The sequence below is a fragment of the Schistocerca serialis genome, chromosome 7 (genome assembly GCF_023864345.2).
Source record: "Schistocerca serialis cubense isolate TAMUIC-IGC-003099 chromosome 7, iqSchSeri2.2, whole genome shotgun sequence".
Taxonomy (NCBI): Eukaryota; Metazoa; Arthropoda; class Insecta; order Orthoptera; family Acrididae; genus Schistocerca; species Schistocerca serialis.
The window spans coordinates 10,912,477-10,924,497 of NC_064644.1; the positions used below are offsets into that span (position 1 = coordinate 10,912,477).

The 12,021-nt window shown below is 43.2% G+C and overlaps 1 protein-coding gene across 1 annotated transcript in view; it reads left to right on the plus strand.

Annotated features, from left to right (window-relative positions):
• Nucleotides 1-12,021, plus strand: part of LOC126412448 (nuclear cap-binding protein subunit 1) — a 176,530-nt gene that overhangs the window by 160,335 nt on the left and 4,174 nt on the right. The window contains exons 14-15 of the mRNA XM_050082054.1: nt 395-668; nt 9,883-9,996. Of these exons, the coding sequence (XP_049938011.1) occupies nt 395-668; nt 9,883-9,996 (388 nt within the window). The remainder of the gene's footprint in view (nt 1-394; nt 669-9,882; nt 9,997-12,021) is intronic.

Genomic DNA, 12,021 nt, shown 5'->3' on the forward strand with positions numbered 1-12,021 from the left:
TGTATTAGATACCAGATATTCTACTATTGTGATATTTGTCCTAATAAATTAACGTAGGCAAAAGCCTATTACATCACAGGTTAAAAATAAAATGTGGTTGACTCGTACCCTACTTAAAATGTTTTAGCACTATCAATACCCTAGCAGAATGCAGTGACAATAACCCTAGCAACAAACAACTTTATTGATGGTATCAGCTATATAGAAATGAATGCTGAGTTACTCATTTGCCATATTGATATAAAAACAGAAGTCCATAAAATTAAATTAAATACTGCACTAAATTAGTACCATGGCTCAACTAGCTCTGTAATAATCACTATGGAAAGATTGTTGATTATCTTTAAGTTCCTTTTTTCCCCCATTTTACATCTTTATGCTTTCCACTATCCAGGATGTATTTATGGGAAATTCTCCACTTGACAATTCGCAAGATGAACAAGCATGTGACTCGTTTAGCACGTGATCTAGAAGAAGCACGGGAAAACTTTCCGCGCTCGGAGAGTGATACTGACGAGTCAGATGATGGAGATGGTGGAGAAGGAGGTGGTAACAGCAGCTCTCGGAAACGAGATGAAGATGCTTCCACAGCACTTGTTGATAGTATGGAAGAGAAGCTGGAAACTGCACAGGGAGTGCAAAAGACCCTCTTCCTTATTATTTTCCAGGTATGCACCCTTAGCAATTTCAGGAAATGCATAAATTCTGCCCTAATTTTGAATGTATAGGATAACATGTGACTGAGGCATACAGAGCCACTGCTACAGTCCCCACTGTAGCATTTCTTCCTTTTTTAAACAGCTTAACAGTTTCTGTGTAGTTATAAGTCTTATTAATTGTAGTTGATGAATGTTTAGAAACTGTACAATTGCTCCTCAGAAAAAAATATGAAGCATGGCATATTAAGATTACACACTAATTCTGGTTTTCCTGATGTAAGGTACATCTGTAGAAATAAAAAAATAAATCAATGAAAAATGTTCTGAGGCCGTTTGGAATAGTGTTATTTTATCAATTGAACATCTCTAGACAAATTTATCTCCTAAACAAGTACATGAATATAATAGGGGGAAACTATCCACGTGGGAAAAATATATCTAAAAACAAAGATGATGTAACTTACCAAACAAAAGGATTGGTATGTTGATACAGACACTGACAAAAAAACACACACACACAAAATTCAAGCTTTCGCAACCCACGGTTGCTTCATCAGGAAAGAGGGAAGGAGGGGGAAAGATGAAAGGATGTGGGTTTTAAGGGAGAGGGTAAGGAGTCATTCCAATCCCGGGAGCGGAAAGACTTTTTTTAGGAGGGGAAAAGGGACAGGTATACACTCGCACACACACACACACACACACACACATATCCATCCGCACATATACAGACACAAGCAGACATATGTAAAGGCAAAGAGTTTGGGCAGAGATGTCAGTCGAGGCGGAAGTACAGAGGCAAAGATGTTGTTGAATGACAGGTGAGGTATGAGCGGCGGCAACTTGAAATTAGCGGAGGTTGAGGCCTGGTGGGTAACGGAAAGAGAGGATATATTGAAGGGCAAGTTCCCATCTCCGGAGTTCTGATAGGTTGGTGTTAGTGGGAAGTATCCAGATAACCTGGACTGTGTAACACTGTGCCAAGATGTGCTGGCCGGGCACCAAGGCATGTTTAGCCACAGGGTGATCCTCATTACCAACAAACACTGTCTGCCTGTGTCCATTTATGCGAATGGACAGTTTGTTGCTGGTCATTCCCACATAGAATTCGTCACAGTGTAGGCAGGTCAGTTGGTAAATCACGTGGGTGCTTTCACATGTGGCTCTGCCTTTGATCGTGTACACCTTCCGGGTTACAGGACTGGAGTAGGTGGTGGTGGGAGGGTGCATGGGACAGGTTTTACACTGGGGGCGGTTACAAGGGTAGGAGCCAGAGGGTAGGGAAGGTGGTTTGTGGATTTCATAGAGATGAACCAAGAGGTTACGAAGGTTAGGTGGATGGCGGAAAGACACTCTTGGTGGAGTGGGGAGGATTTCATGAAGGATGGATCTCATTTCAGGGCAGGATTTGAGGAAGTCGTATCCCTGCTGGAGAGCCACATTCATTCAGAGTCTGATCCAGTCCCGGAAAGTATCCTGTCACAAGTGTTGCACTTTTAGGGTTCTTCTGTGGGAGGTTCTGGGTTTGAGGGGATGAGGAAGTGGCTCTGGTTATTTGCTTCTGTACCAGGTCGGGAGGGTAGTTGCGGGATGCGAAAGCTGTTTTCAGGTTGTTGGTGTAATTGTTCAGGGATTCAGGACTGGAGCAGATTCATTTGCCATGAAGACCTAGGCTGTAGGGAAGGGACCGTTTGATATGGATTTGGTGGCAGCTGTCATAATGGAGGTACTGTTGCTTGTTGGTGGGTTTGATGTGGACGAATGTGTGAAGCTGGCCATTGGACAGATCCTCACAACATCCCCACAACGACCCCATTTAGTTTTATTTACATTCCCCCCGCAAACATGCCTTCGCCCTAGCCAGATTACGCTTCCATATTTTATTTACTCAGGCTTGTCTAACATTTGGCATTACCCCCAAAGGCGTCACACTTAAAGTTCGCATCTTTGGCTGTAATCCTTCTTTCCATCAGTCCCTATACCAGTTCCAAATTGAACAATCCATAGCCCTCACTCGCCTAATCCTTCACCTACACATCAACTCAGCCAATGAACACACCCGTCAACTCCTATCCTTAATAAAAGTCCTCAATCTTTCCTCTCCCACATCCACACCGGCTGTTCAGAGCATCCTCCTACAGGCCAACCACAGATTCGAACAGCATGCCACCCTCCACCTCAAAAAACTATCCAATATCCTGGTTTCCCACCTCCAGAAAGGCAACTCACTCACCCTCCACAACTTTTCCAACAAATCTCAACCTCCTCTCATTGCACACAGACCCAGTCTCTCCCATTTAATCAATCTCCCACTTCCAGCTCCACTCCCCCCAAAATCTCAAAATTCTAATCAACACAATCTGATACCACAACACCCTAATTCAGTAGTTAACCTTTCTTCCAAACCTCTCTCCCAATCTGAAACCTCTGTCCTATCCAAAGGCCTCACCTTCAGCCCTACTCCCAGATTCAACCAGACAGCCCTCGTCAAAGATTTACTGTCCTACACTTGTACTCTCTGCTGGAAATATCACTTTGCCATGAAGAAAAATAATCCTAATCCTACTCCTAATGATCCAACTGCCCAAGACACTATCCAAGTTGAACCCTGCCTGGAACAGTTCCGTCCTCAGTCACAGTGGGACCCACCTCCTCTTCCTCAAAATCACCCTCTCCAAACCTTCCAGGAATTTCTCACTTCCATCCTTGCCTCTCAGTCCTCCTTGAAAAACCTTAATCCTACTCCCAACATCACCACAGCTGAAGCCCAGGCTATCCGTGATCTGAAGGCTGACCGATCAATCTTCATTCTTCCAGCGGACAAGGGTTCCACGACTGTGGTTCTTGATCGTCGGGAGTATGTGGCTGAGGGACTGCGTCAGCTTTCAGACAACACTACATACAAAGTTTGCCAAGGTAATCCCACTCCTGATGTCCAGGCAGAGCTTCAAGGAATACTCAGAACCTTAAGTCCCCTACAAAACCTTTCACCTGACTCCATCAACCTCCTGACTCCACCGACACACCGCACCCCTACCTTCTACCTACTTCCTAAAATTCACAAATCCAATCATCCCACCAAGCAAGGTGGCGCAGTGGTTAGCACACTGGACTCGCATGTGGGAGGACGACGGTTCAATCCCGTCTCCAGCCATCCTGATTTAGGTTTTCTGTGATTTCCCTAAATCGTTTCAGGCAAATGCTGGGATGGTTCCTTTGAAAGGGCACGGCCGATTTCCTTCCCAATCCTTCCCTAACCCGAGCTTGCGCTCCGTCTCTAATGACCTCGTTGTCGACGGGACGTTAAACACTAACCACCACCACCCAATCATCCCAGCCGCCCCATTGTAGCTGGTTACCAAGCCCCCACAGAACGTATCTCTGCCTACGTAGATCAACACCTTCAACCCATTACATGCAGTCTCCCATCCTTCATCAAAGACACCAACCACTTTCTCGAACGCCTGGAATCCTTACCCAATCTGTTATCCCTGGAAACCATCCTTGTAAACATTGATGCCACTTCCTTATACACAAATATTCCGCACGTCCAGGGCCTCGCTGCGATGGAGCACTTCCTTTCACGCCGATCACCTGCCACCCTACCTAAAACCTCTTTCCTCATTACCTTAGCCAGCTTCATCCTGACTCACAACTTCTTCACTTTCGAAGGCCAGATGTACCAACAATTAAAGGGAACAGCCATGGGTACCAGGATGGCCCCCTCGTATGCCAACCTATTTATGGGTCGCTTGGAAGACTTCTTGGTTACCCAGGCCTGCCAACCCAAAGTTTGGTACAGATTTATTGATGACATATTCATGACCTGGACTCACAGTGAAGAAGAACTCCAGAATTTCCTCTCCAACCTCAACTTCTTTGGTTCTATCAGATTCACCTGGTCCTACTCCAAATCCCAGCCACTTTTCTTGACGTTGACCTCCATCCGTCCAATGGCCAGCTTCACACATGCGTCCACATCAAACCCACCAACAAGCAACAGTACCTCCATTATGACAGCTGCCACCCATTCCATATCAAACGGTCCCTTCCCTACAGCCTAGGTCTTCGTGACAAATGAATCTGCTCCAGTCCTGAATCCCTGAACAATTACACCAACAACCTGAAAACAGCTTTCGCATCCCGCAACTACCCTCCCGACCTGGTACAGAAGCAAATAATCAGAGCCACTTCCTCATCCCCTCAAACCCAGAACCTCCCACAGAAGAACCCTAAAAGTGCAACACTTGTGACAGGATACTTTCCGGGACTGGATCAGACTCTGAATGTGGCTCTCCAGCAGGAATGCGACTTCCTCAAATCCTGCCCTGAAATGAGATCCATCCTTCATGAAATCCTCCCCACTCCACCAAGAGTGTCTTTCCGCCATCCACCTAACCTTCGTAACCTCGTAGTTCATCCCTATGAAATCCCCAAACCACCTTTCCTACCCTCTGGCTCCTACCCTTGTAACCGCCCCCGGTGTAAAACCTGTCCCATGCACCCTCCCACCACCACCTACTCCAGTCCTGTAACCCGGAAGGTGTACACGATCAAAGGCAGAGCCACGTGTGAAAGCACCCACGTGATTTACCAACTGACCTGCCTACACTGCGAAGCTTTCTATGTGGGAATGACCAGCAACAAGCTGTCCATTTGCATGAATGGACACAGGCAGACAGTGTTTGTTGGTAATGAGGATCACCCTGTGGCTAAACATGCCTTGGTGCCCGGCCAGCACATCTTGGCACAGTGTTACACAGTCCAGGTTATCTGGATACTTCCCACTAACACCAACCTATCCGAACTCCGGAGATGGGAACTTGCCCTTCAATATATCCTCTCTTTCCGTTATCCACCAGGCCTCAATGTCCGCTAATTTCAAGTTGCCGCCACTCATACCTCACCTGCCATTCAACATCATCTTTGCCTCTGCACTTCCGCCTTGACTGACATCTCTGCCCAAACTCTTTGCCTTAGAATATGTCTGATTGTGTCTGTATATGTGTGGATGGATGTGTGTGTGTGTGTGTGTGTGTGTGTGTGTGTGTGTGTGTGTGTGTGTGTGCGAGTGTATACCCGTCCTTTTTTCCACGTAACCTCTTGGTTCATCCCTATTGAAATCCCCAAACCACCTTCCCTACCTTCTGGCTCCTACCCTTGTAACCGCCCCCGGTGTAAAACCTGTCCCATGCACCCTCCCACCACCACCTACTCCAGTCCTGTAACCTGGAAGGTGTACACGATCAAAGGCAGAGCCATGTGTGACATTCTGCTTGTGTCTGTGTATGTGCAGATGGATATGTGTGTGTGTGCGAGTGTATACCTGTCCTTTTTTCCCCCTAAGGTAAGTCTTTCTGCTCCTGGGATTGGAATGACTCCTTACCCTCTCCCTTAAAACCCACATCCTTCCGTCTTTCTCTCTCCTTCCCTCTTTCCTGTTGAAGCAACCGTTTGTTGCGAAAGCTTGAATTTCGTGTGTATGCTTGTGTTTGTTTGTGTGTCTATCGACCTGCCAGCACTTTCGTTTGGTATATATGTAAAAGTACAATATAACTTCTGCGCAATTTCAGTGCAGTAATGTGTTCATTGTAAATGTGTGTGTGTGTGTGTGTGTGTGTGTGTGTGTGTGTGTGTGTGTGTGTGTGTGTGTAAGTACAATCTAACTTCTGCACCATTTCAGTGCAGTAATGTGTTAATTGTAAATAAGTATTATAGTAGTTGTATTACATATTTATTACCTTATAAATAAATATAAACTTTTTTTATTTTAAATTCAGTGCATTAGTATTTGTAAAATGACTTTCATTTAGTGTTCATTAAAAAATGACGATCATTCCACTTGGGACCTGTGGAATGGTACATTAGCTTATTTGTTTTGGTTGTAAATATTTGTCATGTATTGTTGTTTTTCTGACATGTTCCACATCTTGGAGGACCTCCTCACTACGGATCAATTGGAGTGAAAGTAAATCTAATCTAAATCTAATCTAAAACTGAAGACACATTGTTAGCAGATTCAGTGGTAAATCAGTATCTGCATAAACTTTAAGATCAGTGAATCCATTCCTTTAGGGTTTTTTAAAGTGGTTATATACAGGCAATAAATATTGCAAAAAAACCTTTTTTGTGCTAGCTGCTGTATAGTTTTAATTATTCTCTGCCCATTTGGGTACATCTTCACAGGAGATGATAATGTACATCAATTGGTCAAAAATACATTTTTGCCAAATATTGCAACATCAAGTATAAAATATAACTAATTATCATGATAATTTTCTTTGGGATTGGAATTATTTTATTCTTCTTGAAGTCTGAGGGTATTTCGCCTGTTTCATACATCTTGCTCACCAGATGGTAGAGTTTTGTCAGGACTGGCTCTCCCAAGGCCGTCAGTAGTTCCAATGGAATGTTGTCTACTCCGGGGGCCTTGTTTCGACTCAGGTCTTTCAGTGTTCTGTCAAACTCTTCACGCAGTATCGTTTCTCCCATTTCATCTTCATCTACAGCGTCTTCCATTTCCATAATATTGTCCTCAAGCACATCGCCCTTGTATAGACCCTCTATATACTCCTTCCACCTTTCTGCTTTCCCTTCTTTGCTTAGAACTGGGTTTCCATCTGAGCTCTTGATATTCATACAAGTCGTTCTCTTATCTCGAAAGGTCTCACATATACTATGATAATCTAATTGGATAGGTAAAAAATCTACTCACCAAGTGGCGGCAGAACACATACATAAATGAAAATTATAATTAGGCAAGCTTTCAGGGCCAGTGCCTCCTTCTGCCCGAATGGTTGAAGAGGAAGGAAGCGGGGTGAAGGAAAAGAACTGGAAAGGTCTGGGAAAAGGGGTAGATTTCAGGAAAGTCGCTCAGAACTGCAGGTCAGACGGTGTGGTAAGTCTCCCCTGACCCACAGTTCTGGGTGACTTTCCCGAAATCTACCCCTTTTCCTAGACCTCACCAGTCCTTTTCCTTCACCCGTCTTCCTTATACTTCTGCCAGAAGAAGGAGCCACTGGCTCCAAAAGCTTGCCTAATTATAACCTCCTTTTATGTGTATGTTCTGCCACCGCATGATGAGTTGATTTTTTATCTATCAAATTAAATTATTTTGTCAAAAATTGATTGTTTCTGTTGTTATATACAGTATGATCCATAACGTAGGAATATTTGTAAAGAATAGGTACTAAGGTGGCTGTTCAAGTATCGCAGTTATTCAAAAATTTCTCAGTAGTACTTGGAATATAATGTGTGTGAAGATGACTTTTTCCCCCATTATCATTTTGCAATTGATGATGAATCACAGGTGCACTAGCAACTCAGACACTAAAAGACAATTAATGGAGTGGATGCATCCTTTGCTCTAGAGAAGAAAAGAATTAGTGGGATAGTCATGCTGATGATGAGTTGGGATGTCAAGAACCTTAAGTGATACTCTTGCAGGAGAAGGACTGTGACTAGTATATGTTATAGTGACATCTTGGCAAGAAACATGTCGTCTCCAGTTGCTTTTCCATGTCAATTCACACAATTATATGGCTCAACATTCTAAGAATACATTACATGAATTTAAATTTGAGGTATTGAAACATCCCCTGTACAGCCCATGTTTCGTGTCATCAGATTTTTAATTGCTAGACATTTTATGGAAAAGTTAAGGGTTGAAAAGCTTTCACATGTTGACAGGTCCAAGGGGGCACAGCAAAGGTGATTGTGACCTGTGCCAAACAGTTCTTGCCATTACGCCTTTCCCTGCAATCTCCATCCCTTGGACTTCATATGAAAGGTTAGGGCAGTGGAACAAAGCATGTTTCAAAGCAGTGTTACTGTCAAAACGTTGTTGTGTTGGTCTTCAGTACTGAGACGTTTCATGCAGCTCTACTCTATCCTGTGCAAGCTTTTTCATCTCCCAGTAACTACTGCAACCTACATCCTTTGGAATCTGCTTAGTGTATTCATCTCTTGGTCTCCGTCTATGATTTTTACCCTCCACGCTGCCCTCCAATGCTAAATTTGTGATCCCTTGATGCCTCAGAACATGTCCTACCAATCGATCCCTTCTTCTAGTCAAGTTGTGCCACAAACTTCTCTTCTCGCCAATCCTATTCAATACCTCCTCATTAGTTATGTGATCTACCCATCTAATCTTCAGCATTCTTCTGTAGCACCACATTTCGAATGCTTCTATTCTCTTCTTGTCCAAACTATTTATCATCCATGTTTCACTTCCGTACATGGCTACACTCCATACAAATACTTTCAGAAACGACTTCCTGACACTTAAATCTACACTCGATGTTAACAAATTTCTCTTCTTCAGAAACGTTTTCCTTGCCATTGCCAGTCTACATTTTATATCCTCTCTACTTCGACCATCATCAGTTATTTTGCTCCCCAAATAGCAATACTCCTTTACTACTTTAAGCGTCTCATTTCCTAATTGAATTCCCCCAGCATCACCCAACTTAATTTGACTACATTCCATTATCCTCGTTTTGCTTTTGTTGATGGTCAAAACATTAGGCAACAACGAATTCTGAAAATGTATTTGTAGGATAGTTATAATAGAATACCAATCATTTAATTACTTTGGTCCCACATAAAAGTGAGAGATTGAATAATTCCTCACTATTATTTTACCATTGGTATTTCTTTTGTCACAGTTTTTCCACAGTGATCCATCATTTTGTTTTCTCACACCATCATACATAATACCATGTTTTCTGCACTCTGCATACTATACTGACATGTAATACTATGCAGTCATAGTTATTTATTTCTTGTCAATGCTTAATTTCTTTAGATGTTTCTTCAGTGAGTGTTTTTTTCTGCATCTCATAATTGAATATTCTTCAATCTCTAATATATACATTATAGCAATGTGAATTATAATAGATTGATATTCACCACATAGAGGAAGCATTGAGCAGCTGACAGATTCATTTCAAACAAGATGTGGATGATATTTCTGTTTTCAGGCAAAGTCCTTTGTTAGATGGGGGGGGGGGGGGGGGGGGAACACACACACACACACACACACACACACACACACACACACACACACACATGGCCACAGTTGCCTCCAGGCACAGAGATACTTGGGTGTGTGAACCTATTTAGTCTAACTTAGTTTTAATGTTCTGTAATTGCTGTGAATCTTTTTCCTTTCTGCATTAGTGCACTTCTTTGAAATTAATATTTGTCTTTTCCTTCTTTATTTCAGAGGTTTATAATGATTTTGTCAGAACATTTGGTGCGTTGTGATACTGATGGTAAAGACTTCAATACATTCTGGTACAAATGGACAATTGGACGATTGCAGCAAGTGTTCTTGTTGGTAAGCTAACATGTTAAATACATAAATTGAATTTATTTATTTCCTTTGAGTAATTTTTCTTTATCCTCTTCTTCTTGTGTCCTATCCATCATCTGCCTCCTTGAAATGGCATGTAGTAATATATTTAGTTATAATGCAAGAGATAAGTTGACACAGAATTCCTCAATAGACCTAAGTATTTAACTTGCACAACAGATATTTTACAGATAATGTTATCAACAGCAAATATGATAGAAGAAAACAAATACCCGGTCTGATCATTACAAGATTTTGTCCCATTAAAGTAGAGAAATATGAGGCTGTGAACTCCATTAAATCTGTCAGCCTTTGAAAAGGAGTAATTGAAATACGGCTCACAGATATACAAATTTAAAACATGATGCAATCTCTGTCTTTCAGGTCAGGCTAGGTGAGAATATGCAACTCTGAAGTCCACAGACTCTAAGTAAGATTTCAGCCTTTAAAAACGAATGAGTGAAACATTGCTGACAGATACACAAATTTAAAACATGAAATAAATTTATGTCTTTCAAACCAAGCTAGGTGTCATAGTGGTAAGACACTGGAATCGTGTCTGGGAAGAAGGTAGTTCAGATCATTGTTCACCCATGCTGATGGAGAGTTTCATGTTTTCCCTAAATTGCAAATTGCAGGATACTTCCTTTAAGAAGACATGGCCAATTATTGTACTCGCTAGAGATTAAACCCTAATCTTCCTTTTTTTTCCTTTGTTTCATCCCATGACAAATTACTTTCATGGTGTGGTGCCCAGTACAACTGGCTACTGATACTTCTGATGGAGGAATCATGTTAGCTAGAGATTCAGCAGTGTTTTTAAATGTATCTAATTGTCAGTGCTGCTGCAGCTGTTCATGTTAAAAGACACTCTTGGTGGAGTGGGGAGGATTTCATGAAGGATGGATCTCATTTCAGGGCAGGATTTGAGGAAGTCGTATCCCTGCTGGAGAGCCACATTCAGAGTCTGATCCAGTCCCAGAAAGTATCCTTTCACAAGTGGGGCACTTTTGGGGTTCTTCTGTGGGAGGTTCTGGGCCTCCTCAAATCCTGCCCTGAAATGAGATCCATCCTTCATGAAATCCTCCCCACTCCACCAAGAGTGTCTTTCCGCCATCTACCTAACCTTTGTAACCTCTTAGTTCATCCCTATGAAATCCCCAAACCACCTTCCCTACCCTCTGGCTCCTACCCTTGTAACCGCCTTCGGTGTAAAACCTGTCCCATGCACCCTCCCACCACCACCTACTCCAGTCCTGTAACCCGGAAGGTGTACACGATCAAAGGCAGAGCCACGTGTGAAAGCACCCACGTGATTTACCAACTGACCTGCCTACACTGCGAAGCTTTCTATGTGGGAATGACCAGCAACAAGCTGTCCATTCGCACGAATGGACACAGGCAGACAGTGGTTGTTGGTAATGAGGATCACCCTGTGGCTAAACATGCCTTGGTGCACGGCCAGCACATCTTGGCACAGTGTTACACCGTCCAGGTTATCTGGATACTTCCCACTAACACCAACCCGTCAGAACTCCGGAGATGGGAACTTGCCCTTCAGTATATCCTCTCTTCTCGTTACCCGCCAGGCCTCAATCTGCGCTAATTTCAATTTGCCGCCGCTCATACCTCACCTGTCTATCAACAACATCTTTGCCTCTGTACTTCCGCCTCGACTGACATCTCTGCCCAAACTCTTTGCCTTTACAAATGTCTGCTTGTGTCTGTGTATGTGCGGATGGATGTGTGTGTGTGTGTGTGTGTGTGTGTGTGTGTGTGTGTGTGGGCGCGCGCGCGAGTGTATACCCCTTTTTTCCCCCAAGGTAAGTCTTTCCGCTCCCGGGATTGGAATGACTCCTTACCCTCTCCCTTAAAACCCACATCCTTTCGTCTTTCCCTCTCCTTCCCTCTTTCCTGATGAGGCAACAGTTTGTTGCGAAAGCATGAATTTCACGTGTATGTTTGTGTTTGTTTGTGTGTCTATCGACCTGCCAGCACTTTCGTTCGGTA